General features: G+C 44.0%; 4 protein-coding genes across 4 annotated transcripts; all 4 read right to left on the bottom strand.

The window, feature by feature from the left end:
• Nucleotides 1–8,883: 8,883 nt before the first annotated feature.
• On the bottom strand, nt 8,884–10,295 carry LOC145938718 (uncharacterized). Its single transcript, XM_083042476.1, has 2 exons — nt 9,411–10,295; nt 8,884–9,339 (listed from the first exon to the last, which is right to left on the bottom strand). Exons 1-2 carry the CDS (start codon nt 10,293–10,295, stop codon nt 8,884–8,886), a joined length of 1,341 nt encoding a protein of 446 aa, XP_082898602.1.
• A 2,125-nt stretch (nt 10,296–12,420) lies between these two features.
• LOC145938717 (uncharacterized) lies at nt 12,421–14,979 on the bottom strand. Its single transcript, XM_083042475.1, has 5 exons — nt 14,835–14,979; nt 14,528–14,723; nt 13,511–14,439; nt 12,964–13,339; nt 12,421–12,634 (listed from the first exon to the last, which is right to left on the bottom strand). Exons 1-5 carry the CDS (start codon nt 14,977–14,979, stop codon nt 12,421–12,423), a joined length of 1,860 nt encoding a protein of 619 aa, XP_082898601.1.
• Nucleotides 14,980–19,015: 4,036 nt separating this feature from the next.
• Nucleotides 19,016–21,470, bottom strand: LOC145938716 (uncharacterized). The gene is made up of 6 exons (XM_083042474.1): nt 21,269–21,470; nt 20,906–21,148; nt 20,636–20,823; nt 20,240–20,486; nt 19,770–19,945; nt 19,016–19,351 (listed from the first exon to the last, which is right to left on the bottom strand). The coding sequence occupies exons 1-6, from the start codon at nt 21,468–21,470 to the stop codon at nt 19,016–19,018; spliced, it is 1,392 nt and encodes a 463-aa protein (XP_082898600.1).
• Nucleotides 21,471–25,328: 3,858 nt separating this feature from the next.
• LOC145938715 (uncharacterized) lies at nt 25,329–26,204 on the bottom strand. Its single transcript, XM_083042473.1, has one exon. It carries the CDS (start codon nt 26,202–26,204, stop codon nt 25,329–25,331), a length of 876 nt encoding a protein of 291 aa, XP_082898599.1.
• Between the last annotated feature and the right edge of the window lie 684 nt (nt 26,205–26,888).

Below are 26,888 nucleotides of genomic sequence, written 5' to 3'. Positions count from 1 at the left end.
TGGGGGGTGGAGGGTCAATGGAGTCGCGGTCCGAGTCGATGCCACCGACCTTCACTCCCCTCTCATCTAAGGTTCGGAAGTTACGGTGAGTCAAAGTTTCGATTTTTGCGAGGACCCGGGAACGGTCGGGGAACGGGGCAGACACACCCCCGATATCATTTTTTTCTCCTACGATCCCACTCAAGTCGCTATCACGGAGAATAACCCGAATACGAGCGGGCCGGGCGCGGCTGGGGATCCAGAGGGGTGAAGCCCCCCGGTGGGGGGTTGGGGGGCGAAGCCCCCTACTCTCGCGTTGTACTTAAGAAATTCCACCACCTTATTACTCGAAGACGGCGCGATATTCAAACACGTTGTAAACATTATTGTACATGGGGCGTCGAGTCCTTGAAAAAACAATAATAACATTTCGTTCCCGGACGTACCGTTTGCGAGTTACGGACCGTTGAAAATCTAGAAAAGTTTAATCGACGCCAACATGGACTCTCGGAATCGTTTTATCAGATCTTGTGGAAATTTTATTTCGTCTCTCAAAATTTTCAGAGCTTCTCCCAAGCTTTATGAAATCTTCAAAGTTTTTTCCAAGTTTTCTCGACATTTTCCAGAGTCTTGTCCAAGTTACCCAAAGTTTCGAGAAAATTTCGAGAAAAATTCCAACAACGATTGATCTATCATCGGAAGATGATAGGGGAAGAGAAGTGGGGGGTGGAGGGTCAATGGGGGTCACGGTCCGAGTCGGCCACTGACCCCCACTCCCCTCTCTCCAAGGGTTCGAAAGTTACAGCGACGGGAATTTTCGATTTTTGCGAGGACCCGGGGAACGGTCGGGGAACGGGGCAGAGATAACCCCGGTACCATCTTCCTTCTTCTTTGATCCCCCGAAAGTCGCGAACATCCGTAAAACCCGGATACGAGCGGGCCGGGGGTCCAGGGGGGCGAAACCCCCTGGTGGGGAGTTGGGGTGCGAAGCCCCCCACTCTCACGTTGTACTTAAGAAATTTTTAAATCAAACTACTCGAAGACGGCGCAAGATTTCAACACTTTGCAAACACTATGGTAAATGGGGCGTCGAGTCCTCGAAATGATGATAATAACACTTGGTTCCCGGACGTACCGTCTACGAGATACGGACTGTTGAAAATCCAGAAAAGTGTAATCGATAAAAGGGCGAAACCAGAGAATCCCGAGAGGCTCTCTACGTCACCCCCGACTTGACACAACCGGCAATCATCATCCCGATCCATCCATTCATCCATCCATGCCGCGCGACTCTGAGAAATTGGGAAAATTGTCGACACGTATCTTTGTCTTTGAAACGATTCAAGTTTCCGGGGTGTCGGCGACTCGGATGATTTACGGAAATTAGATAGACTGGAGAATCGAGACCGACGGAGAAGAACACATACGTACTCTCGCTCGACACTTGTAACCATCCGACACTCGTATCTTAATAATTTGAAGATTTACAAAGTCGCGCGCAAACTATTCGCAACACCACGGGGAGGTTCGGGGGGGCGAAGCCCCCCAGTCCACGTGCGCAAGGCGCGGATGAGGGTGCAGGGGGAAAGGGCGGAGCCTATGACGTAGCAACTCGGGAGAATATAAAAGTAGAAGCGGTATTATTATCTTAATCAAATTTTCGAAACATTATACTCCGTCGGTCGCAAAGTAGAATCTAGAGTTTCGCGAACTCAATCACCAAGTACCTAGTACCACTACCTCACCAACAATACCAACAACACCAACTAGAACAAGACGAACGTCACCGCCGCGAGAGAAACTCGTACCAGCAACATCATTCCAACATATATATCCGTACGATCGATCGGACGATTCCCCCTTTGAGAGTTTCAATAGACATAATTACATATATCTTCAGCTACAACTGTGTATGCGATATGTATGAAATTGTTGCCGCGGGCTAAAGAGTATGTGTCTGTCTGTCTGTTACTCTCGACGGCAAAGTTTTATAGAATTCTAGTTTGTCGTTTCTCGCGTTATAACTAGCACCGATATCGGGGAGGTAACATTATTATGACGATACCTGTACGATTGTTGCTGACTTGGCAACTCGGGAGGATATCGGCGGAGTGGATGCTGCAGCAGCGGTATTATCTCGATCAAAATATCTAAACATGTTATACTCCTCGCTCGCAATGTATAAAAGTTTCGCAAACTCTAATAACCAACCGGATCATTTTTATAACAATACATGCGCTATAATGCTAGATGAATCGGAAACATGTCGATACACAATTATTATTAATCTACTTGATATGATATATATATATTGTTGCGCCCCCTCGGATCTGCATCCTCATCCTCGGGGGATCACCCCGTATACGTTTCCGGAGGATCGTCGTCAAGGGGGTTGTTGATAAACAACCTCCGACTTTCGTTTGTTTTCCGGCTCCATCTTGAGTCTTGGTCTAGCTGTCAAACCGATTTGACGTGTTACGAGACCTCAGACTATTTTCCCGATTTATTGTATTTCTTCTTCTGCATCTCAAAGGGTCGTCACTTCATTAAATAACATTCTGTGCTTAACCGTGTCTTGATTTATTTCGCGCGCGAGTGAGAGTGCTTGTGCGAGTGAGATATCTCTTATGATATCGCAAGAGGCGTCTGGGGGACGCAACATTTTGGGGGCCCCTCCGGGATCAACCGAAAGGATCGCCCGAAAGAAATTCCAACGATGGCACAGAATTCTCCGAAAGCGACGCGATCTCGAACGGCTGCGAAAGACGCCGAGACAGATCCTCTACAAGCCGCGTTTCAGGAGCTCAGAGAGATGCGCGAAGAGCGAGATCGACAGCAGGCTCGTTTCGAGACTCTCCTGAGAGAGAAGGACGACCAGCTACGTCGACTAGAGCAGAGGATTCAAAGAGTTTCTTCACATCAAACACCCAATCAGCTAAGTCCTTCCAATAATAGAGATAGGGCTTGCGACGATACGCAAAACGATTTTGGGGCTTGCGCGAGTACTGCGAGATCCGCGACAAATGCGAGTGCCGCGATAAACGCGATAAACGCGAGTGAAGTGACCGCCGACTTTCGCACGAAAACGGGTTTGAAATTAAAGCCCGACACGTACGACGGGAAAGTTCCGCTGCGGGAGTTCCTCTCCCAATTCCTCCTAATCGCGGTCTCGAATAAATGGGACGACAAAACAAAGACAATCTCTCTCGCCGCGAACCTTAGGGGAAAAGCGCGTACCGTTCTAGAAAACGTCGAGAATTTTGAGGAATTATACAAGATATTATATTGTAGATTCAGTTAATTACTTATTTTGATTGTTAGATGTATGAAATTTAGTTTTGCGATACATGTAATTTTTGAATATATACCCGTATCGGTCGAATAATTAATTACATGGATTTGGCATTTGCTGATAATATATAACAATTATACTGTACTATTTATACAACATACTGCATTGGGGATTTTGTATCTTACTTATATCGATAGGGATCATTTATTTAGTTTCTACGATATGTCAAATTTTTGTACTCTGTAAGAAACGTGTTCTTACACATAGACAGACATACGTAAGAACGCCCGAACGTTTTCGTTTCAACAGTTGATTTTATACATATATGTCTTATGTATGTTGTGTGAAAAAAAAAATTAACGTAACGAAGAAATGTTACAAAGTCGCGCGCAAATTATTCGTGTCACCACGGAGGGGCTGGGGGGGCAAAGCCCCCAGTTCTCGGGCGCAAGGCGCGGATGGGGGTGCAGGGGGAAGGGGCGGAGCCCCTTCCCCCGCCTATGACGTAGCAACTCCGAAGAATATAAGAGTAGAAGCGGTATTATTATCTTAATCAAAATTTCCAAATATCGTTATACACTTTGCTCGCAAAGTAGAATCTAGAGTTTCGATATCTAACCAACCGCACCAAATACCTTTACCACACCAACAAGACCAACAACATCAACTCCCTTCTATATATCCTTGCGCGCAATCGGACGATTCCCCCTTAGAGTTTCAGCAGACAGACTATTCTCCAATTCTCCAACTATATTAGATAAATATTAAATTGTTTCGTTGGCGACTCCCCTAAAGAGCAGAGTACGTGTCGGTCTGTTTGTCTGTCTGTCTGACGAGAAGGAAGAATGCTGTATCGTCCGCGTTATTACTACCACCACCTCAGAGGGTTGGGAGAGAGAGGGAGAGTGAGAGAGAGAGGGAGAGAGAGAGGGAGGTGGGAGAGAGAGAGGGGAGAGAGAGAGGGGAGAGAGAGAGAGAGAGATCTTTATTAGCATTCTCAGCTATTTGTATACAAGTCTAGTTTACATTAATAATAACATGCTCCTTTAACATTCTCTTAAACAGCTCAATTCTTTCGCATCGCCTTATCTTAGCTGGTAAGGCATTATACATTTTTAACATTTTCACTCTTTCATAAAACATACTCTTCTGCGCACTCGTAGTTCTACGAAATTGTATTACAATATCCTCAGCCTCTCGTGTTTGTCTTTCACTCACATTTCCTACTATTTGTAACCTATTTCTTAATTGCTCGGGTAACATTTTCTTTAAAATCTTAAAAATCAATATACATATAATACATTATAATATAGCCTCTGTCATATGGGCATAAACTGCACTGCTTGCAGCATATGCTCCACTTTGTTACGCCTATCACATTGCAATATGACTCATGGCCCGATTTTTCGCTATTTGCAATTTACTCAGCTGTGTTTCTTCCATATCAATTAACATCGTCGCACAGTATTCAAAGTGAGGTGCAATAATTGTTTTATATATCTAGTATATGTCGATATAAAATTACCTATTCTATTTAAAAAACTTGTTTTTTTTCCTATTTTCTTTAACATGTAATCACAGTGGTCTCTAAATCGAAACCTATCGTCAATAATTATACCTAGATATTTCATTATTTCTACTCGTTCTATTTCAGTTCCATCTAAACATTTTGCAGTAACATTTTCTCTTTGTTTTTTTCTTATACGTCTAACTATCATATATTTTGTTTTTCCTGCATTCATTTTTAATTTATTTATATTCATCCATCTTTCCACTGTGCTATATTCATTTTACTTTCTAATTCCGCACTACTTTCTCCGGTCATATATATTAATGTATCATCTGCAAACATTTTTATACTGCATCCTTCTGGACAAACTTTGATTATATCATTATATATACAATAAACAACAAAGGTCCTACAACAGATCCCTGTGGTACTCCGTATACTGTAGTAATTAGTTTCGACCATTTATTGAATCGAACCTGCTGTGTTCTATTCTTTAAATACGATTTTAACCATTCTAAAACCATTCCTCTAATTCCATACTGCTCGTTTAAGATCCGAAAAGATGAAAATTACCCCTACCATCTCCCTTTCACCGACTATTAATTTCCATTCGTCGATGACTGTTTGAATCGCCGTTTCACACGAATACTATTTCCTAAAACCTGACTGATGTTCTGTTATAATATCATTATTTTCTAAGTACATTTCAATTTGCTTTTTTACTATTAATTCTAATACTTTTTCAAATATTGGTAGCATATTAATAGGCCTATAGTCACTCACTTTTTTCGCTTTTTCTACTTTTGGGATCGGTATTATCGTGGATGTTTTCCAACTATCCGGACAACACCCCTCCTTTAATGAGCTATTTATTACATCAACAATTTCCTCCCTTATTACATAAAACGTTGCTTTAAATATGTTACTAGTTATACCCTCTTCTGTGCCTTTCATTTTTGGCAGACTCATCACAACTTTCTCAAGATCCTCTATTTTAATCATCTCAAACTTTTCCATAATCTCACTACTTTCAATAACATAAATAATTCTCTTACCTATACATCCTGATTTATATCCATTTATAGATTTTACTATGTTATCAATACTCTGTACATAATATAAATTAAATTTATCTGCTATATTGCACTCTTTAATATTATTTAATATTTCGAAATCTATATTCTCTGTTTCCTTTGTACCCATCTGCTCGCCTTTTAATATTTCTTATAAAGAAAACCTTTCCACATAGATGTAGGATTTTCCTTATTATGATCTATTATATTTTTATATTATAATATTCTTTTTTCTTGTATCTAATTAATTTAACCACTGCATTTCTTTCACTCTTAAATTGCAACCAATTTTGACAACAATCTGTGTCTTCATACAACGCTTTACTGTACACCTCGTCCCTTCTATTCGCTGCTTCTCTTATTTCCTCCGAAAATCACTTTTTCCCTTCCCATACTTTCGGAATTTTAAACTTTTTCCTAGGTGCTGTGCGTCCAGCGCGTCTACTATATTATCGATGAATTTCTTTGCTTTTGCATTGATATCCATACCCTGTATTTGACCTATTTTATTTTCTAACAATTTATTAAAATCGTCTATATTAAAATTACTATAATCTAAATTCTCTATACTTATTTTCTGATTTACTTACATTTAAATCAATTCTTAACCACGCATGGTCTGTTATTTTAGGCTTATGAATCACTGATACATGTACTTTATAATTAGCAAAAAGTAAATCTATAATTGTTTGACTGTCCTTCGTAATTCTTGTCAGACTATCAACATACTGTTTCGTACCCAAGCTATGCATTATCGTTTGCAACTTCTTTGTATAGAATGAATTTATCATAAAGTCTATATTAAAGTTGCCCATTATCATACAATCTCCTTTAATTATTACCTCTTCTATTATATCTTCTAGAAATCTCACCAAATCACCGTGTGATGCACTCGGTGAGTGATATATTACCATTATCACACCTTTATCACACAATTTCTCTTTTATCGCGACACACCAGCAGTTTGACACTATTCTTTTATCAAGACTGTCTCATATTTAATATCGTCTCTTATTATATAAAATAACCTCTCCTGTACTTCTATTTTCAGCATCACATCTAACCATACTATAACCTTGTACGTTCACTTCACTATCTTCAATTTCAGTCGTCAATCTAGTCTCCGATAATGCTATAACTGCTGGATTCATTCTCTTCATAATCTGATATTTTATCTCATCTCTGTGCGCTATCAAGCTTTGCGCATTTGTATATAATATTAGCTCCTCTTCCTTCTCTAGTTTCTATTTAGTATCCTCTCAGCCGACTCTCTCCTCTTTTCTTCTTGTATCGCCCTCCTAAATGTCGGACATTGCGGATCAAGTGCGTCATGTTCATCATTTATTTTCAGGTTGTATGTTTGAATTTTAAACATACAGTTTACACATCTCTTCTAAGAGAGAGAGAGAGAGAGAGAGAGAGAGAGAGAGAGAGAGAGAGAGAGAGAGAGAGAGAGAGAGAGAGAGAGAGAGAGAGAGAGAGAGAGAGAGAGAGAGAGAGAGAGAGAGAGAGAGAGAGAGAGAGAGAGAGAGAGAGAGAGAGAGAGAGAGAGAGAGAGAGAGAGAGAGAGAGAGAGAGAGAGAGAGAGAGAGAGAGAGAGAGAGAGAGAGAGAGAGAGAGAGAGAGAGAGAGAGAGAGAGAGAGAGAGAGAGAGAGCTTCATTTATTCAGCGCTCTGGGACACGTCCCCTCAAGCGCACTGACATTACAGAAAAAATATACATAGTATCAATGAACCAATTTGTACATATACATTTATGATATTTCCATATAGTAGTTAAGTGTAGTAGAGAGACAGACAGCCCACAATTTAGTAATCTTATTGTTGAGGTATGCCAGAGAAGAAAATCCCATGCAAGCATGAATCAATTCATAGTCAAGATAGACCAAGTAAATGCGCATAGAGCCCCTGCTTAAAGACAGTTAGCGATCCCGCCTCCCGAACTGATGGAGGCAGGCCATTCCACAACCTGATGGATGAAACTCTAAAAGATCGCTTAAACAATTCTGTTCTACACTGCGGTTGCTTTATAGTGTCTAAGGGAGCTCTGGTCAGTCGCTCCGAGTCAGGAACCCTGAAGGAGAGGCCCGAGTAAAGAAATTCCGGCTGTCTTGACCTTAATACATTGAATAGCAAGCACTCCACAAAGTACGACCTGCGTGAATCTATCTTAAGCCAGCGAAGCCTCTCATAATACGGCGTAATATGGGCGTCTGCTCTCACATTAAAGATGAATCTTATGCAAGCATTTAATGCCCTGTAAAGTTTCCTATCGTGTTCTGCATTCATATCCGTAAAGACCACACATCCATAATCAAGGTGAGGCTGTATCAGTGAGGTGATTAGTCTAATTCGAAGAGCTTCGGAGAATAAGTGCTTGCACAATTTTAACTGGTAAAGAATTGAATGTGCCTTGCCCGCCATTCTTGTGACCTGCTTCTTCCACGAAAGAGTGTTGATGATCGTCACTCCAAGATACTTCACAGATGTAGAAAACTCAATTATAGATTTGTCCACCTTTATTCCAGGAACAACATTTAAGTCAATGACATTTGTTCGAGAGAGCATATGTTATTATTGAACGGTGTTTATATTCCCTTTGTCTACTCCCGACGAAAGATCTCGAACGACACTTTATTTGCGGATGATCCGGCAGTTATTTGACTTAGTTTTTCGGAACCTACGTCACCGAGCAAAATAAGTATACCTTCGCTAATAATAAGCTCGTGTCGACTGGTTATTGGTCGACAATCTCGCATGATCAGGGAAACAATAAGAGCACGGATCATCGGCTCCCGTTTTTCGGGTCTGAGGTCGCCCGCAAGACACTTTTCCGACTGGATCGCGCCGAGAACACACGTATTAAAGGCTTCAGTCGTCACGCGTTAAGAAGATAGAAATTTCGAATAGAATTCCGCGAAACGAAGGTCTGAGAGTACGAAGTCTCTTAATAAAGTTTTTCTACATTCGACCGAGAGCTCAGATTATTGTCCTGTCATTGTTCCGGCTACTAAAGAAAATTATTAAAATTAGTGCTGTTGCGTAAAGGGAATCGAAGGCGTGACAACAACATTGATGAATCTTGAGGTGGCCAAAATAATTGCTTGCGTCTTTTCAGTATTCAGACAGAGCCCACTAGCAATAGTCCAGTCAACAATAGCTTTTATATCTTCATTCATTCTGCATATTGCATCCATCAGATACCTTGGTTCACAGTGCAGGTAGATTTGTAGATCGTCCGCATAAAAGTTATACTTGCAGTGGTTGAGCACAAGTCCAAAGTCAGACAGAGAACGAAAGGCAAGGGTCCCAAGACTGAACCCTGCGGTACTCCTGTTTTGACGACTAATCCAGCAGAGCAGGTGTTCCTTGCACGATCCTTGACAACCTGTGTCCTCCCCACCAAGTAAGAATAAACCCATCTCAAAGCTCCATCCGAGAAGTTCAGTTTCTTCAGTTTTTTGATTAACAGAAGGTGGTTTACTCTGTCAAAAGCTTTAAAGAAATCGAAGAGTACAGATACAGAGATCATTCTTCTATCCGCAGCCTATCTAACATCATCGATCATTCTGATCAGGCATGTTTGAACTGAATGATTGTTTCTGTAGGCAAACTGGTACTGGTCAAAGAGATTTGAGTCCTCTAGAAATTTTTGAATCTGCTCACAAGCCACTCTCTCCAAGGCCTTAGCTAGTACAGGCAAAATTGAAATAGGTCTGTAATCCTGAACTGTCATAGGGCTCCTGATCTTGGGGACAGGACAGACAATGGCTGTTTTCCACTGTATCGGAAATACTCCACTAACAAGAGAGAAGTTAAACAGGTATTCAAGGATCGGCAACAGATGGTGAATGGAGTATCTCAGCAACACTAGTGAAACTCCATCCGCACCAACAGCATTTGATTTTATCTTGGAGATCACTCTTGCTATAGATGTTGACGTTGCATATCCCCAGTGGAAATTTTCTTCATTAAAAGATCTCGATAACATATCATCTATGGATAATCCTTGATCAATGACCGATTGATCCGCGCTGAGGGAGAAGAATTCGCTGAGTTCATCGACAGAATGTAAAAGGCCTCCTCCTCCTCTTCTGGTTTTGATAAGTCCAAGATGCCTAAGTTCCCTCCAGATCTTATTTGCACTACCAACCCGATTGAAAGTGTTTGTAAAATATCTGCTCTTCGCCCTGCGTACAAGAATCTGCGCCTCATTTCGCAAGACTTTGTATTCTTCATAGAGACGATTTGTACCTACGCCATAGACGCATTTGTACCTACGCCAAACTCTTCTCGCTAGGTCCCTGTCGCGCATGGCTAAACGTATGTCCTCTGTTAACCAGGGAGCAGGCAGATTTTTGAAAAGGCGAGTCCGCAGAGGAACATGAGAGTTGAAAATCTCCATTAACTTAGTATTGAAGATCTCCATTATCTCATCCATGTTATTTGATGTCAGAAGGTCAATCCAGTTTATCTCTCAATTGCTGACCGGAACGCAACACCATCAAATCCACTCCAAAGAAACCAAGAAAACTCTAAAGAAAACACGCCTGCTTTTTCTACGTTGAATCTTGATTCTGTATGTGACATATATCAAATCGTGCGCAGAAAGAAACGCCATATCGTGTTGACCATATTCCATTAACTTGTCCTTATCATCTATTATACATAGATCCAATAGTGTACTCGAACGTTTCAGATGGTGGTTAGGTTCATATGGAATCAGATGTAGGCCTAATTCAGAAGTAAAAATAAGTAGCTGTTGACTTTCAAAAGAGATTTATGTCATGTCCGCATTGAAGTCCCCAAAAATAGCTGCATGCCGGTATCCCATCTGAAGCTCAGAGTATCTCTGAAATAACTCGTTCAAGTATCCCGTGTTAGGAGGACGATATACAACGGCCAGCAACAGTTTCGATGTACCTGAGGAAGAGATTTCGGCAATAATAAATTCCGGCTTTCCAGATGGAGACCCAGCCGAGCTGACCAGAATAGAGGCGTTCAGACGGTCTGACAGATAAAACGCTACACCCCCACCCCGTCTACTCTCCCTATCGCATCTGTACAACGAGTAACCCTGAAGACTAACCATCAGAGATCCCAAGACGAACCCATGTCTCGGACATGCAGATAACATGGTAGTCCGATTCAGTGAAAAAGTGTCGAAATTCGTCAAGGTGTGCGAAGAGCGATTGACAGTTCACGTGACATATCCTTATGTGTTCATAATCCATATCAGCCATAATTAATAGATGCTATTCTGTCCTTAATCTTCCTGAGCAAAATAGGGCATTTGCCTGCATCCATAGCTCAGTTTGCGCGGTCACCTTGAGGTCCAGAAAGGCGCTCACAATTAGCACATTTAGGCTGAAGGCTTCTGTTTTTGCAGTCTCTCATTGAGAGAGAGTGAGAGAGAGAGAGAGAGAAAGCTTCATTTATTGAGCGCTCTGGGATGAGATCCCCTCAAGCGCAAAGAACAGTAATACAATGTAACACAGTATAAAATAAAATAATAATAATAGATAATACAGAATTATATGTATATAAGTATAAGTTTGTGTGTGTTCATATGCATGCATATGTACATGCATGTGCACGTGTATGTGTGTTGTGTGTGTGTATGTGTGCGCGCGCGCGAGCAAATGAGTGTATGTATGTATGTATGAACATGTGCTAAAAGCAAGAACATATGTGTATATGCATGTGTATTCATACAGATGTGTACAAATCTCCGCAGTAATTATCATAAGAATCACATAACAAAGGAAATAAAGAAAACACAAGGCCAGAGAGAACCATAGCATGGCACGCCAAAACATGAAAGTATAACCATGATCATGGAAACCGACAAGAGAGCAAATGCGCATAGAGCCCCTGCTTAAATTCCGACAACGACTCTACGTTTCTTATTAAAGAAGAAAGACTATTCCAGAGCTTTATCGAGGTAAGCCTGAAAGAATGCTTAAACAGCTATATCCTACATTGAGGCTGATGAAGCATATCCTTTGGAGCTCTAGTTGCGCGCTGTGATATTGGTACTTTATATTTAAAGTGCATGTGCAGATGACGGGGTTGTTCAGTCCGTAATATCTTGTAAATCAAGCATCCCACGAATTAAGTTCTCCTGTCAACAACCCTGAGCCAACGTAGTCTCTCATAATATGGCTTGATGTGTTCATCCCTCCTTACATTAAAAATGAATCATATACAAGAGTTAATTGCTCTATATAGCTTCAAATTATTCTCCGCAGTCAAATCTGTGAGAGCTGCACAGCAATAGTCAAAGTGCGGGTAGATAAGAGAAATGACCAGCTTGATTTTAAGATCCTCCGGAAACAAATGCTTGCACAGCTTGAGCTGATAAAGTACAGAATGCGTCTTCTTGGTCGTATTATTGACTTGTTTGTCCCACGCCAGATTATTCATTATCGTTACTCCAAGGTACTTGGTCGAATATTGGATCACAGCATTCTCCACTCTGATTCCAGGAATAGTAGCTAAATCTATGGCATTTATATATCTAGACGTGCCCATAATCATCACCTGCGTCTTGTCAGGGTTTAAGATTAGCTTACTGGCAGTTGACCAGTCCAGAACCAACTCAATATCCTCATTGACTTTACGGATTGTGTCATGAAGGTCTCCCGGCTCACAGTGGATATATACCTGAAGGTCATCCGCATAGTAGTTGTAGTAGCAAGGTTTAGCACTCGACCAAAGTCAGATAGATACAACGAGAAGAGCAAAGGTCCCAAGACTGATCCCTGGGGCACTCCCGCACTAATACAAGACACAGATGAAACAATATCCTCCAAATAATCCTTAACGGCCTGAGTCCCCTCAGATAAGAATGTATCCAAGTTAAAGCGCTGTCAGAAAAATTTAAGCGTTTCAGCTTCTTAATCAGCAGAAAGTGATCAACTTTATCGAATGCCTTGGAAAAGTCGAAAAAAACGGATATTGTAATCATCCTCCTATCCGCTGCATGTCTAGCCTCGTCCAGCATTCTGATCAAGCAAGTTTGTGTCGAATGATACTGCCTATAAACAGATTGCGGATCAAGAAGGTCATGGTCTTCCAAGAACTCTCTAATCTGCTCACCAACTAACCTCTCCAATGCCTTCGAGAGAGTGGGGAGAATCGAAATTGGGCGATAGTGCTGCACGGAAGTAGGGTTCCTGACTTTGGGAATCGGACAAATAAGAGCGTGCTTCCACAGAGATGGAAAGATCCCATTCGTCAAGGAGAAGTTGAAAAGATGCTCCATAATAGGTAATACACCATGCATAACCAACAATCGTAGCGAGATACCATCCACATCTGTAGCATTAGATTTTGTCCTTTTGATGGCTCTTTCAATTGACAGCGGCGTGACATACTTCCAATGCAAATCCTCGTCATTAAAGCTCCTGCAGAGCTGACTATCCAAGGTGTCGAGCGTCTCGATCGACGCGCAGTTTTCAGAGGCAGAACATTCAGAGCCGCCTGCGAATAGTCGGTTTAACTCTTCCACCGAGAAAAGAAGACGCCCGGCTTCCTTAATCTTGATGAGCCCTAGATGCCTCAGGCTACTCCAGACCTCCCGCGTACTATCCACGCGGTTGAAAATCTTAAGGTAGTAGTCACGCTTCTTAGAACGTACCAGACTCTAAGTACGGTTGCGCAGTTCCTTATAGAGGTCGTAATGCAGGTCACATTTATGCCTGCGCCAAACTCTTCTCGCCAGGTCCCTCCTGCGCATGGCTAAGCGAACATCCTCAATCAACCATGGTGCCGGCAAGTTCTTAAAATGCCGTCGTTTCAGAGGAGCATATGAGTTGAAGATCTCAAGCAACTTATTATTGAAGATATCAATCTTCACATCCATGTCACCCGCAGAAAAGAGATCCGTCCAGTCAATATCACTGACTTCCGTTTGGAAAGGCACGGCATCGAAGGTACTCCAATCCCTGCACACAATCATCCTCCCCTCTCTCCGCTGTACCCTGATTCCATACTTAACATATATGAGGTCATGAGCTGATAAAAAAAGTGGGACGTCATGCTGCCCATGCTCCCTGAGCTTATCCTCATCATCAATTATACACAGATCAATAAGTGTACTAGAATTCCGCAGGTGATGGGTGGATCCGAATGGAACAAGATGAAGGCTTGAAGCAGTCACGAAGGCATTCAATTGTTGGCTGTCGAATGTATCTTGATTCATGTCCGCATTGAAATCTCCAATAATGATAGAGTGCCTATAACTAACTTGCAACTTCAGAAAAGATTGGAAGAACTCATTTAAATATCCGAAATTCGGTGGCCTATAAACTACAGCCAATAGTAACTTTGAAGAGTCATTAAATAAAATTTCCGCGATTATAAACTCAGGTGTTACAGCATGTGATCCAGACGAGCTCAGAAGAATGGCGGCCCGCAGACAATCAGAGAGATAGAACGCCATGCCTCCACCCATCCTGCCAACTCTGTCACATCTAGATAGCGAATAGCCTGGCAGCCTCACCATAACATTGGTTATGTTAGGCCTAAGCCACGTCTCAGACATGCAGATGACATGAAAGTCTGAGTTAATGAAGAAGTGTCTAAATTCATCAAAATGCGCACACAGAGACTGACAATTTACATGACAAATCTTGATGTCCTCAAAGTCATTTGTTATTTCAGTCATACTTTATATAGGCAATCTTATCCTTGATTTTTCTGCACAGTATCGGACACTTCACAGCATCCAAGGCAGAGTGCCCTAGCTCACTATGCGATCCATGACGTTCACAATTCTGACACTTCGTTGATTGGTTCCTACTCTTACAGTCCTTCATTTCATGGTCACCAGCACAATGTCCATACGACGGCTCCGCACTGCAATCTGCAGCAAAGTGTCCAAAAGAGAGACATCTGTAGCATTGTACTACCCTCACGTGATCCGCAAAAAAACAAGACGCGGAGATATATCCGTCCGCTATCAAAAAGTGCTTACGTGCTGCTGATGACACCTTCACAATACAGCTTGTTGTTCGCCTATCTTGTTTACTCTTAAAGATGTAAATAACCTTAAGAGCCATTCCTAAATCACTTTTCAGATTCTGAGCCACAATTTCTTCCTTGATTTCTTCTGCAGACATTTCCTTAGGTACACCATGTATGATGAGCCTTGGATTAAATCTCACACTCTCACACACCTTGCAACCGCAGGTACGGGTGGAGAGAATTGCCACAGCCGGAGCCAGCAAGGAGCCAGCCAAAACTGCAAGACGACCACCAAGCCCGTCTACAAAGGAGGAGACGGCAGAAGGAGTCCCGTTAGACCAGATCAGGGACCAGGGAAAGAGGTCAGCCCCTGCAGACTTCTTCTGAGGTAACTAAATGACAGCAGATAAACAGTTACCGACAGCCGACGGTCGGTAACTAACCGACCCGAGGAAAAACACTTTACACGTCGAGTCTTACCACTTACCGACGGACGATAAGTGACCGACTGTAAAGCGTACACAAAAAGACTTACCGACCGAGCACCGTCGGTAACCTTACCGACGCTCGAACTTACCATCAATGGTACTTACCATTGAAGAGATAACCATATAATATTTAGTTAATTATTAATTATTATTTATTGCGTTACATTTAAGCGTTTATTGGACTGTAAACAGTTAGATCTAATAAGCGCAAACGATATAATATGTATCTAGATTTTAAGGAGCGTATGCGTTACTTTTAGAATGCGCAGGCGCAAGGAGCTCTCGACGACGCAGAATGGGGGCTCGGTTATATAGGGAGAGCCGAGAGAGGATTCTAGGCTCTTGCTCTCGCAACCACCGACGCGGACGCGACATGCGGAGACACGCGTGCAATTTAACCAAAGATATATTTTATTTTATTTGTGCGTGATTTTTATTTAGTTTTTGGGATGTGAAGAGAGGTTTTGTTATTTTATATATTAATTAAAATAAATATTTTAATATATTTATTAATATAAATAAATCGAGTGCCCGTTCATTTACCCATAAACCGAATCCTGTGCGTGGTGACGTCTTCGGTGAATTCTGGACAGGCCCTGACGCATGGACTGGAAGCCGCCACATCCTGGTGGATCCTGAAACAATAATTAATATGATTAATTATTAACAAAGTGTGTGACGCGAGTGTTGCGTCATTACATCTGACGAACAAAGGTGACAGTTGGATGACGTCATCTTGTGCCTTTGTCTCTGACAAAGGAAACTAGTAGCAGCCGCGAGCAGTGAAGCAGTAGCGGTGCTCATCTAGAGAAAGGGTTCTCATCCTGGGGATCTAGAGGTTTTGTCTGTGGACCAGGTAGACTACGCAGCAGCGGTACTCATCTGGGAAAGGGGTTCTCATCCTGGGGATCCAGAGGTTTTGTCTGTGGACCAGGTAGACTACGCAGCAGCGGTACTCATCTGGGAAAGGGGTTCTCATTCTGGGGATCCAAAGATCTTGTCCGTGGTGGAGAAAAACGGACTGGCGACCGTGTTAAAGATAGGAAAACTACCTAAACAATATAACTCCCGAACTCTCAAGACCCATCGTCCGGTCACAACCTTAAGTCCAGCATCAGCAAGACCAGGGTGAGCTTTGATTTTGTCCATGTCAGGAGCAAACGCCTCGATTCTCACGCTATTATCTCTCGCAAGGGTCATCCTTTTGACTTTCAAGCCACAATCGGCAGGTTTTAATACCTTACATAAGGTATCTCTTGTGACCTGAGCCGAGATGTATTTATTTGTCTAACACCTCCGGTGTTATTAGGAAGCTGATGGTGTTGGATAATTCCACCGTCGGGCCACGTGATACCCTCACCTCCAACCCTGAAGAGCCAGTTACAGATGCGTAAGATCTCATTTTCACTTTCCCAGCCTCCACACAGCCCTCCACACTCTTCCTCGCCGAGCCCTGACAACCAAGGTAATCCAGAGCTTCTACAACAGCTCTCTTGATATCCGTTGAGAAATTTGCCAGCATCGATTTTTCATCAAGAAGATTAATCAACACCGTGGATACCTCCATAAAGGCATCCCTGCACGCCCTAAAAGCAGCCTCAATCGTTGTTCTTTTATCCAGTGACTCTTTGCTGGACAACAGCGACCTAGATATCGCATCACTGTGCCTATCAACAGTGGCCCTGAGCGCATTTACTCTTGAGGAGTTCAATATACCAAAACCAGATCTCTCTAACATACCTGACGCGTTTAAATTTCCCGCGCTGGTAGTCTGTCTTGTAAGCCCCCTACTGCTTACGCCACTGTTATCCTGCCCACCTACTCCTACGCCGGCCTCCATATCAACAATACAGTACATAGACTCCCGGTAAACAAATGTGCCAGGTCAGCTTGCAAGGAGATATCCGCCGTCCCGAAAAATCGTCGAAATATCCAAAGATAGCCAACTGACCGAGTGCAGGACAGTGCAGCACAGAAAAAACAAGTCAAGCAAAAGAAGCCCTTGACAGTAATACACTGTAAAAGAAAAAAGGCCCCGAAGGGCCAAGAAACGGAAAAAAAACAACACAGAATACAGAGCTGTCAAAAATACGTCTGTTTCAACTCACCGAGAACCGAGAGAGAGAGAGAGAGAGAGAGAAAGCTTTATTTATTGGGCGCTCTGGGACAAGATCCCCTCAAGCGCAACAATACATAAAGAAGATGCAATTACACATTAAGAAAAATAAAAAGAAAATACAATTAGATAATACATTAAAATAGGGAAAAGAAAAACAAAAAATAAAAAATAAAAAGAAAATAAAAATAAAGATACAAAAGAATACTCAAGAGTACTAAAAATATAGGGAAAATAGCAAAATAATTGAGACATCATTATAAAGCATTTGTGAACCAATTATAGGCAATTATACACACTTATACGCAGGCATACTAGAGAGATCAGTGCCGCAGTCTTTGAACAAGTCGCACATTGCTATTCGGAAGGACAGGCAAGTAAATGCGCATAGAATCTTAATTTAAAATCCTTTAATGTTTTCGCATTCCGTACTTCAGTGGGGGGTCCATTCCATAATCTTATCGAGGTTAGTTTATAAGAACGTCTATATAGTTCGGTCCTTTTTTTGTGTCGGTGTGGAATGCCAGACTTGACGCACGCCCGCCGCTTCGTGAGAGAAGCTTTGGGCGTGTGGGACTCCAGCCGGGATGCATCCACCCCGGACTGACTACCCACTAAACCACACCGGTGGCAACCTGACGCTTGACGACAGCTCCCCGGGAACCGCTTGCGCATAACTTCCGAGGAGCTCTTGCGTCTGCGCAAATACGCATCGACTAAAAAGAAAACATACTAAAAGGACCGACCATGATTGTCATCAATACTAGAAAAGTTTACAGAGCACCCAGGCGCCACCTGCAATGCCAGGATGCTCTGCCCACTTTGTATAAGGACGTGCAATGGAACACAAGCACCCAGCTTGCGTTTCCTGTCCCAATACATGATGGGTTATCACTCTAAAAAATAGGTTAAGGTAAAAAATAGGATAGGAGGTAAGGATAAGGGTAAATTAGGGTAAGGTTGACAAACACAACAGAGGTTGAGTAAAATGGGTTAAAATGGATTAAAAGTGAGATACCGTCGCAAGGAGTCCTACGGTGAGGGTGAGAGGGATCACGTCTTCTCTCCTCCTCTTCCTTCTCCTTGAGCACCGAGGTGGCGAATGTGATAAAGGAATTCCAATGTTCCTTTTTCCTCAGGATTCGATCAACCACCTCTACCAAGGTCACTCTGTTCGCTGGATTTAATTCCAGATCCGTGACCAACCTAACTCGTTGGACTCCCCAAGCAGGGCAGTCGGCCAAGGTGTGTTCCAATGTATCGTCATCGGAGGAGCAATGATAGCACTCAGCAGTGTCACGTCTCTCTATCCTCCATAGGAAATGGCTAAAACTGCCATGGCCAGTCAACATTTGAGACCCATGAAAAGTCAACTCTCCAAACTGACGATCGAGCCAGCGCTGAAGATGTCTTCTCATAGGCTAGATCGTTTTTAGCCCCCCCGATGCCAGTACGATTTAGAGAGACCCCCCCACTGTCTGGTAAGCAGGATCTTTTCTTCGTCGCGGATCTCAGCGACTGCCTCCACAGTAAGCTCATCCCGACGCTTGAGCTCACTGATCCTCTCGTAGATCCTACTCCTCAGGGTCACCTGTAAAATCCCGGTGGTATCCGGGCCAATAGTGTCACGGCATCAAAGGACACGGTTCTATACGCCGCGATAACCCTGATAGCTATAGAACGCTGTATTCTACGTAGAGGTCGAACGATCTTGTCTGATGATGTTGCAAACGTTCTTCCCCAAATAGGCGTAGCGTACATGACGACCGAAATCAGCACACTGGCATATAACTGGCGTTTACTTTCACCGGGACCTCTTAAATTAGGCATTAACCTATTTAACGCTCTGGCTACTTTTGCTACCTTATTCTCAATGTGTTCCATGTGATGTTTAAAACTCCATTGACTATCTAACATGACCACCTACTTTAATCACGGGCATATTTAACGGCTTGTTCTTACAAAAGAGGATAGCCTCTATTTTGGCTTCCGCGACCGTAAGCCCTAGTTTTGTTATATGCCTCGTTACTCTAGCCGCCATAATGTTTGTGTTGATGATCGTATCAAACAACCTATCAGACCCGGAGAGGAGGAAGGTGTCGTCAGCGTAACACACTATACGACAACCCTCCTCCATCCTAATTCCCAATACTGAGTCGAAAGCCAGATTCCACATGAGTGGTCCTAGGACCGACCCCTGTGGCACCCCAGCTCTCACCTCTCTTTCAGAAACCCGTCCGTTAAGTTCCTTAAATTGAATGTACCGCGAGGAAAGATAGCTATTAATTATCCTGCAAAGATATGAAGGCATACCTTTATCTACCATAATCTTTAAAATTACGCGCCAAGGCATATAATTAAAGGCGTTTGCAATGTCTAATCCGACCGCCAATGCGTATCCGCCATTCTCCGTGAATGTGTTGGTCAATTCATGTACCCTCGTTAGCGCATCCATCGTGGATCCTGATCTTCTAAAACCGAACTGATTATCTGATAACGAGTGTACTGGATGCGCGTCTAACCAAACATTTATACGCATGGCGATTATTCTCTCAAAGGTCTTTCCTAATTCATCCAGTAAACAGATTGGGCGTGCTTTAACCTCTCTACCAATTTTAACGGTGCCCTTAGGGATCAGTACGAGTACCGCCCTCTTTCAAGATCTCGGGAAGATCCCCTTTTTAAGACAGAGCGTGAAACTGTTAACCAGATGCCCCAGGACCGCGTATGGGACCATTTTCCATACTGTGGCTTTAATATTATCGGGCCCAGGATCCGCATTCCTTGCCGGTCTTTTCTGAACAAATTCACGCACTTCGATAACATAAACGCTGAATTCTTCCTCCCAGTCAACCACCGGAATAGCAACATCCCTATGGACCGGAAAAGGAGAGTCCAACAATTTCCCCAGGATATCAGCCTCTAAAGTCTCAGAACGAGTTGGACTGACTCTACGGAGTTTGCTCATAACGAGCTTGTATGGCAAGCCCCACGGGTCCCTATCTATGCTAGCTAACAGCTCCTTCCACGAGTTATTCTTGGCCCTTTCAATGCCGCCCTAAGTTCCTTCTTCGCGCGTTTGTACTCTCTCCGTTTTGAGAGCACAAGATCCGCGGCCTCTCTCTTCCGCTTACTTCTGGTCCAGAGTCTTCTGAACCTAACCGCCGCATTACGGAGCCCTGAGATCTCCTCCGACCACCAATATACCTGACGTTTCGCGTTAAACGAAACTTTAGGCGCTGAGACATTGCATGCATTATTCATGGCTTGTATAAGCCATTTTGTATAAAGCTCTAGATCTTCTAAGGTTGGCTCCTGAATTTCAACATTTGCCAGCAGCTCTAGAGTCTCACTGAATAAAATTCCACCTTTTGATGGAGGATGTTGGAAAGTCTCTAATAAATCGCGAGCCTTTAAGTTCTATTTCGATATATTGGTGGTCGGATAGAGATTCGACTTGCTCCAAAACCGTCCAACCCAACACGTCAATAATCAGGTCAGGGGTAGCCCAGGTGAGATCCACCACCGAGGATCCTTGAGGTCTAACGCATGTAAAGCCTGTTCCTGTATTAAGTAATCTCATATCTATCGTAGCTACGAATCTTTCCAATAGTTCACCCCTCCTATCGGTATTTGCAGAACCCCAGAACACGGATTTAGCATTAAAGTCTCCGCATACTAATATAGGGCCGGTTAACCTGCCTACCATGTCACCTAAATCTTCCAAGAAATTTATATATCTTGCAATGCTAACGTTAGGTGAAATATAACACGAAACTACATTTACGTTACCATAACATTTAACAGCAATTAAGTTATTTTTGCTATGTGTTAACCTACATATAGAGTTTCCTGGACTATCCGGTCTCCAGAGGATAGCAGCCGAGTTATCTTCGCTAGCGAACCACGTATTAGCCCAGACAACACTCCTCGGCGGTTCCGAGATCACACCAAGCCCTCCATTGATTTCTGCGACATACTGTTTCAGCAAATCAAGGGCTGCCCAGCTACGGTTCAAGTTGACCTGTATTAGTCTAACCATCCCTGTAAATATTGCCGCCATTACCGGTCCCCCCCTTTTTTTGACGATGGGAAATGCATTTACGCACACACACGGCCCCTTGAGGGAGGGATTGCCAAGTCCGAAGACTTACCGTGTGTAGTGCGGGACTCGTGGTCTGACCGGAAGGGCCAGACCCAATAATACCCGCTAAAAACCACCGGTAATCCCGTGCACTTTCGAGGACCCACCCGGAACCGCTCGCGCATAACTTCAGGTGGGCCCCCATTTCGCTAACCCGTTACCGGGCGCATCTCCGGGGAGTGCACCGAAAGGGCACACTCCCCGTCCAATTCCCGGTCTCCTAAAAAATGAGGAGACTTGGGGGAGCGGCAGGATTACTTGCCTGCTCCCCCTACGTCCCTGGACGACGTGCAATGGGAAAGAGAGCCCTCACTCCTTTCCCCTGCCGAACCGGACGGCGAGCCACACAGTGACTCACTCTCACGCAACAATCATACGACAAAACGTGTATGGACAAAGACGGAGGGCGTAACCGCACCGGCCGCTCTCCCTTTAGGGAGAGACACGCTGGCCGCAGCCCCCATTACCACACTAAACACGACACGACAAAGGACAGAAGGCGTAACCGGACCTCTCGATCCCCGGTCAAGGGGAACAAGCAGGCCGCAGCCCACATATCTACACTAGACATCAATGATAAACCACATTAAGGAGACTCAACCGAACCCGCCGCTCTCCTCATAGGAGAGAGATAGAATGCCAGTCGCATTCTCCATACACAACATATAATAAGGACGACTCAATCGCTCATTCACGCAAAACAGGAGAGGAAGGTAGCCCGGCACTAACCTGATCCACCTCCATCTCCTGCGACACACACTCAGGCACACTCATCGCGGGCGACCCCCCATCGGGGCGCCCCGGGGCCTGCCTCCGACCCTTGGGAACGTTCTCGCTTCCCCCATCCAGCCGCTTGGGCGGAACGACCTGCTTAGCGCAGCTGGCTGAGTCCAGCCTATGCTTCGCCGACTGCCCACGATCCGCACACACCACGCCATGGGGAGGGGCCGCGCATGAAGCAGTACGGTGCCCCTTCTTGCTGCATCTAAAACAGCACGCGGTGCGATCCACCTGGGAACCGCACCGCGATGCCGCATGGCCGAAACTAAGGCAGCGGAAGCACTGAACGGACCGGCGACTCAACGGGTGAACCGTCAACGTCCCAGCCCACGCAGAGCCTCCGCGCCATCGCCAACCTACGCGCAGCCACCGCCGGACACCTTACCCACAAGGTGCCGACCCCAAAGTTCGAGGGCATCCGGACTTCTCCAGCCCGAATGTCCCCGACACCGCATCCTCCTACAGATTGCTGCCACCTCGGCCAATATCTCCTCCCTCGAGACCAATTCGGTGACACCCTTGAGGCGCACCTCCTCAGTCCTCGAGGGACGAGCTCGCAGGACGAACGGCTCGCGAGCCAGAGAACACCGTAGAGAGGCGGTCTGCCAAATTGTTGGCTCGCATCGCCGAATCCTTACCAAGGATGGTCATCAGGATGTTTCCCGTGACTCCTCATCCGCATCCTCATTTCCTGGATTTCCAGTTCTTTCAAACTGACGCCCGCCTTTGCCTCGGACAAAACCGAGGCGTAGGACGAGCGATCCTCCCCGTCCCCCACCACCGTCAGTGAGACGACAGGCAGAGGACGCGCAGACCGTCATCCCCGCATCACGGGACCCTCTCGAGGAGCCCGAAGGAGCGGAGACTCCCTTCCTGGTAGCTCCTCCGAGCGATTGTTCTCGTCGAGCTCTCCTCCGCTTCTCTTTCGACACCCCGCCCCGAGGGGCATCCGCGGAACCCTCCGCAACAGCAAAGAGCGCGGAGCCCCCCGAAACAGGGGCAACGCTGGCACCAGCCATCTCCCCACCTTTCGCCGGAAAAAGGGGCACGGAAGTCTCTCCCGAAAGAGGAATTCTGGCCCGAGGCTCCCCCAGCGAACCCGGCCTCAACGCCGCCACCACTACTCCAACGATATCGCCCCTGAAATCAAGCATCCGCTGGTCGAGGAGCGACATCATCTCGTCCATGAGACCGGAGGAACCCTCCGCCCCCGTTGCCAGGAGCGAAGAAGAAGCCCCCCGGTCCCTACACCCCTCTTAGCCAGTTGATGCACCTCCGGTTAGCTGGCCAACCTCTTCTTCCTCATCACCTTTTTGGCCACCTTAGCGGGCTTCTCCACGTATAAGAGTTTCTCATACTCCTCCCCTATATTGGGGAGGCTGGCCCTGAGGGCTCCCAACTTAGAACATATAGACATGGAGGGAGAATAGTATATACTTTCCGGGAAACAAAAGTGTCCCCAAGATTGTGCGAGAGAGAAAGGTATAGTAATTCCTATTCGTTTTCTATACGCGTGCGCTAAATTAGCAGACATGAATGACAGCTCCAAATTTCTTTTAAAATAGGTAACAACTGCATAGCAATAACAGTTGCTTGGAAACAACATTTGCGCACAGAAGACGATTAGGAACTTATACCTTTCTCTCTCGCACATATGTTGTGAACACTTTCAGACCAGTATTCTCCCTCCATATCTATATGCTCTAAGGCTCCCAACTCCGCGGTTACCCGAGGTACCTCTTTTTCCAAGGCCGAGATACGAAATCTCAGCCCTGTATTCTCAGCTCGCAGACCCTCGACTTGGGGATCCACGGAGGCACCAAGCCGCTCCTCAAAGGCACCCAGAATTTCTCCCATCCTGGAGGACGAGACCTGGAGCTCCCTCGGCAAAATCTCGTCCAATCCAGAGGAGACCTCCGACACCTTGCACACCTGCAGGAGAAAGCGTTCCGCCAATCCTCGCAGGTCGACGGAAGGAACATCCGAGATACCACGGCGGAACTCCTCACACGAGAGGAGACTTCCGCGCCCCACCGCACTCAACACCGGGCCAGTAGTGGGATCCAAGATGCGGTCCACATCCCTAAGAAGGACCACCTAACGCATAGCGGCGTTTAGGCGCTCTTTCGCCTCCGCCAACCCAACATATTTGCCGGTTGTCGCTGATCGACCGCGTTTTTTAATGGGAGAATATTTGGACTTACCCCTAAGCTCCCGTTCCGGTACTGTCACCTTCGCTCGACGCTCCGGGGAAACATCCCCAGAGACAGAGCCAGAAGAGTCATCAACTTCCTCGTTCACAGTCAGGTAGGTGGACACCTCGACAGGTGGGCCACCAGAAGAGCCAGGTGAAGTCCCTGCCACAGGTTCTCCACCCTCCACCAAGCACACACCGATGTTTGGTACACTCACATCAATGGGAGTGAGGGACACTCTGAGTGTTCTCCCACTCGGGTCCAGTACATTTCCCCGACAATCATTTGACCGACAATTTACTTGACCGACACCATTTGGTCGACAATACATTTGACCGACAATATCACTTAACCGACAATTAACATGGCCGACAAGTACACTTAACCCGACACGGTTATTTGACCTACAGTTCACATAACCGACAAGTACACTTAACCGACACGGTCACTTGTTCGACAAATAACTTCACCGACAGTACATTAAACCTACAACGTCCATAACTTAGCCAACACATGTCGTTACCAGGGCACATCACAAGGAGGTGTATGGACTTGGTACCCCGCCACCCCAACACCCTCCAACCACCCACAAATAGACAAAAAATAAACAAAAAATGCATACCTTTTTTATTTAAACAAAAAAAACTTATAAAATGCATAATTTTTTATTATAATACTTTTATTCTTTATTTTAAATTTTATCTTTTTTCAATTTTTTTTAATTAAGCTTTTTTTAAATTCTTATATTTTATTACAACATAATTACAACATTACAAAAACATTAAATTGAAATGTTATGAGCAATTCCTCTTAAATATTCAAGAACTGCTTTATTATCACGATCACATATCACATTTTGAATGCGAATCTCTCTTTGATTATCATCACGCCGCATTTTTTGAGCTGGTTCTCCTCTCAAAGCTCGTTCAATTTCATTTTCAACAATATTTTGCTTTTTCTGAATTTCTTTAATAATAGCAAAAATTCCTACATGAGCACGACCAACAAGAGTTTCCCATCGTCTATGCCATGCTTCCACTTTATTTTGAGTACGTGGTAAAGCCAAGTGTCTATTTTCAAATACAGACCACATTTCTGGTGGATATGCCAGTGGCCATCTTTGAATCTGTCCATTTCTTAAAGTTTTTCGATATCTTCCATGAACATAATTCTCATCAAACCATTTAATAATTGGTTCTGCCTCTTCAGGCAGAAGCTCCTTCAGTTCATCAAAAGCTACAGGTATTTCAAGAGGACTCAAAAATGCCAAGGCAGGAATGTGCCGAATGAGAAGACTGAAATTTTGATCGTTGCCATACTTTGATGTCAAATTATTTCTCTGGATATGTCTATAAACTGATTGAGCCAAGTAAAAATAACAAACTTTATTTTGTGTTGACGGAAATTCGGAGTTGACTGCATTGATTGCAGCTTTCTCAAAATCTGTCAACACAAAATCAGGTTTTAAATCAAGTGAATGTTCCTCAGCCCAATCATTTAATTCTTGAAACAATCTTTTGTACAGCTCTTCACTCTTTGAACTCATGAGAGCGTAAACTAATGGCACAACACGAGGATTAGAATCACTGCCAACATCTGCATGAATCGTGTACATTTGTCTAAAGACAGTTGGAACGGTCTTAAATGTACCATCCATTATCCAGTATTTTGCCTCTTGCAAATGTTCCAAGTTTTCACTCGTAGCAAAAATCAAAATTCTCTCACTTCCATCTTTTATATCCTAGCAAAAGTGATTACCTGAAATTGTCAATAATAATTCATTAGGCATTGAAAACTCTTCTAATGTTTTCGGTTCTGCAGGAGTATCATCTCTCCTGGCTCTTTTGATTTGCTGTCTCAATGCATCTTTTGATGGTAGACAGGGCTTAATATCCCCTGATGTTGATGCCATTATATTATTGATGATTTGAGCCGGTTGATCATTGCTGCTCGTAGCCAATTGTTTCATCTGATTACATGTTTTTTCAACTTCTGGTTTGTCAGCTTGATCCGCATGATTATGTTTCGAAGCATCAAATTTACGAACAATGTGCTGTCCGTTGATCAAAATTGTTGTTGCTCTTGCAATGCATTGTCCATTGTCCTTTTTTCTGCTTCTACGTTCGCAAACCCAATAATATATGTCATCACGATTTTTATCCTTAATGAATTCAAAACCGTCAATATTAATTTTTGACTTGTTTTTGGTTGACGGAATTACTTCTGCTACTCTAACAACAGATTCCTGAGATGAAGCCATTTTTAATTAAACCATCGACACTGGTTGTATAAAATCACTGATTAATAACATTCTTCACTACATGAAAGTCGAAAAACCATA

The sequence above is a fragment of the Prenolepis imparis genome, unplaced genomic scaffold, assembly GCF_030444845.1.
Source record: "Prenolepis imparis isolate NDT839.2.m4 unplaced genomic scaffold, iyPreImpa1.0 SCAF_7, whole genome shotgun sequence".
NCBI lineage: Eukaryota > Metazoa > Arthropoda > Insecta > Hymenoptera > Formicidae > Prenolepis > Prenolepis imparis.
This window is presented reverse-complemented; position numbering and strand designations above follow the sequence as displayed.

Excerpts from the sequence above, each read along its gene's own strand:
- LOC145938718 (XM_083042476.1), bottom strand. The coding sequence starts at position 10,295 with ATGGATGAGATAATGGAGATCTTCAATACTAAGTTAATGGAGATTTTC. Across the intron at positions 9,340-9,410 it reads TGATCAGAATGATCGATGAT|AGTAAACCACCTTCTGTTAA; the intron begins GTTAGATAGGCT and ends AGCTTTTGACAG.
- LOC145938717 (XM_083042475.1), bottom strand. The coding sequence starts at position 14,979 with ATGTCTGCAGAAGAAATCAAGGAAGAAATTGTGGCTCAGAATCTGAAA. Across the intron at positions 14,724-14,834 it reads GAAGGTGTCATCAGCAGCAC|ATTGCAGTGCGGAGCCGTCG; the intron begins GTAAGCACTTTT and ends ACTTTGCTGCAG. Across the intron at positions 14,440-14,527 it reads GATAAGATTGCCTATATAAA|ACACTTCTTCATTAACTCAG; the intron begins GTATGACTGAAA and ends TGATGAATTTAG.
- LOC145938716 (XM_083042474.1), bottom strand. The coding sequence starts at position 21,470 with ATGGTTAGACTAATACAGGTCAACTTGAACCGTAGCTGGGCAGCCCTT. Across the intron at positions 21,149-21,268 it reads TAGTCCAGGAAACTCTATAT|ATTTAGGTGACATGGTAGGC; the intron begins GTAGGTTAACAC and ends ATTTCTTGGAAG. Across the intron at positions 19,352-19,769 it reads TTAATTATATGCCTTGGCGC|GTGGTCATGTTAGATAGTCA; the intron begins GTAATTTTAAAG and ends TGATTAAAGTAG.
- LOC145938715 (XM_083042473.1), bottom strand. The coding sequence starts at position 26,204 with ATGGATGGTACATTTAAGACCGTTCCAACTGTCTTTAGACAAATGTAC.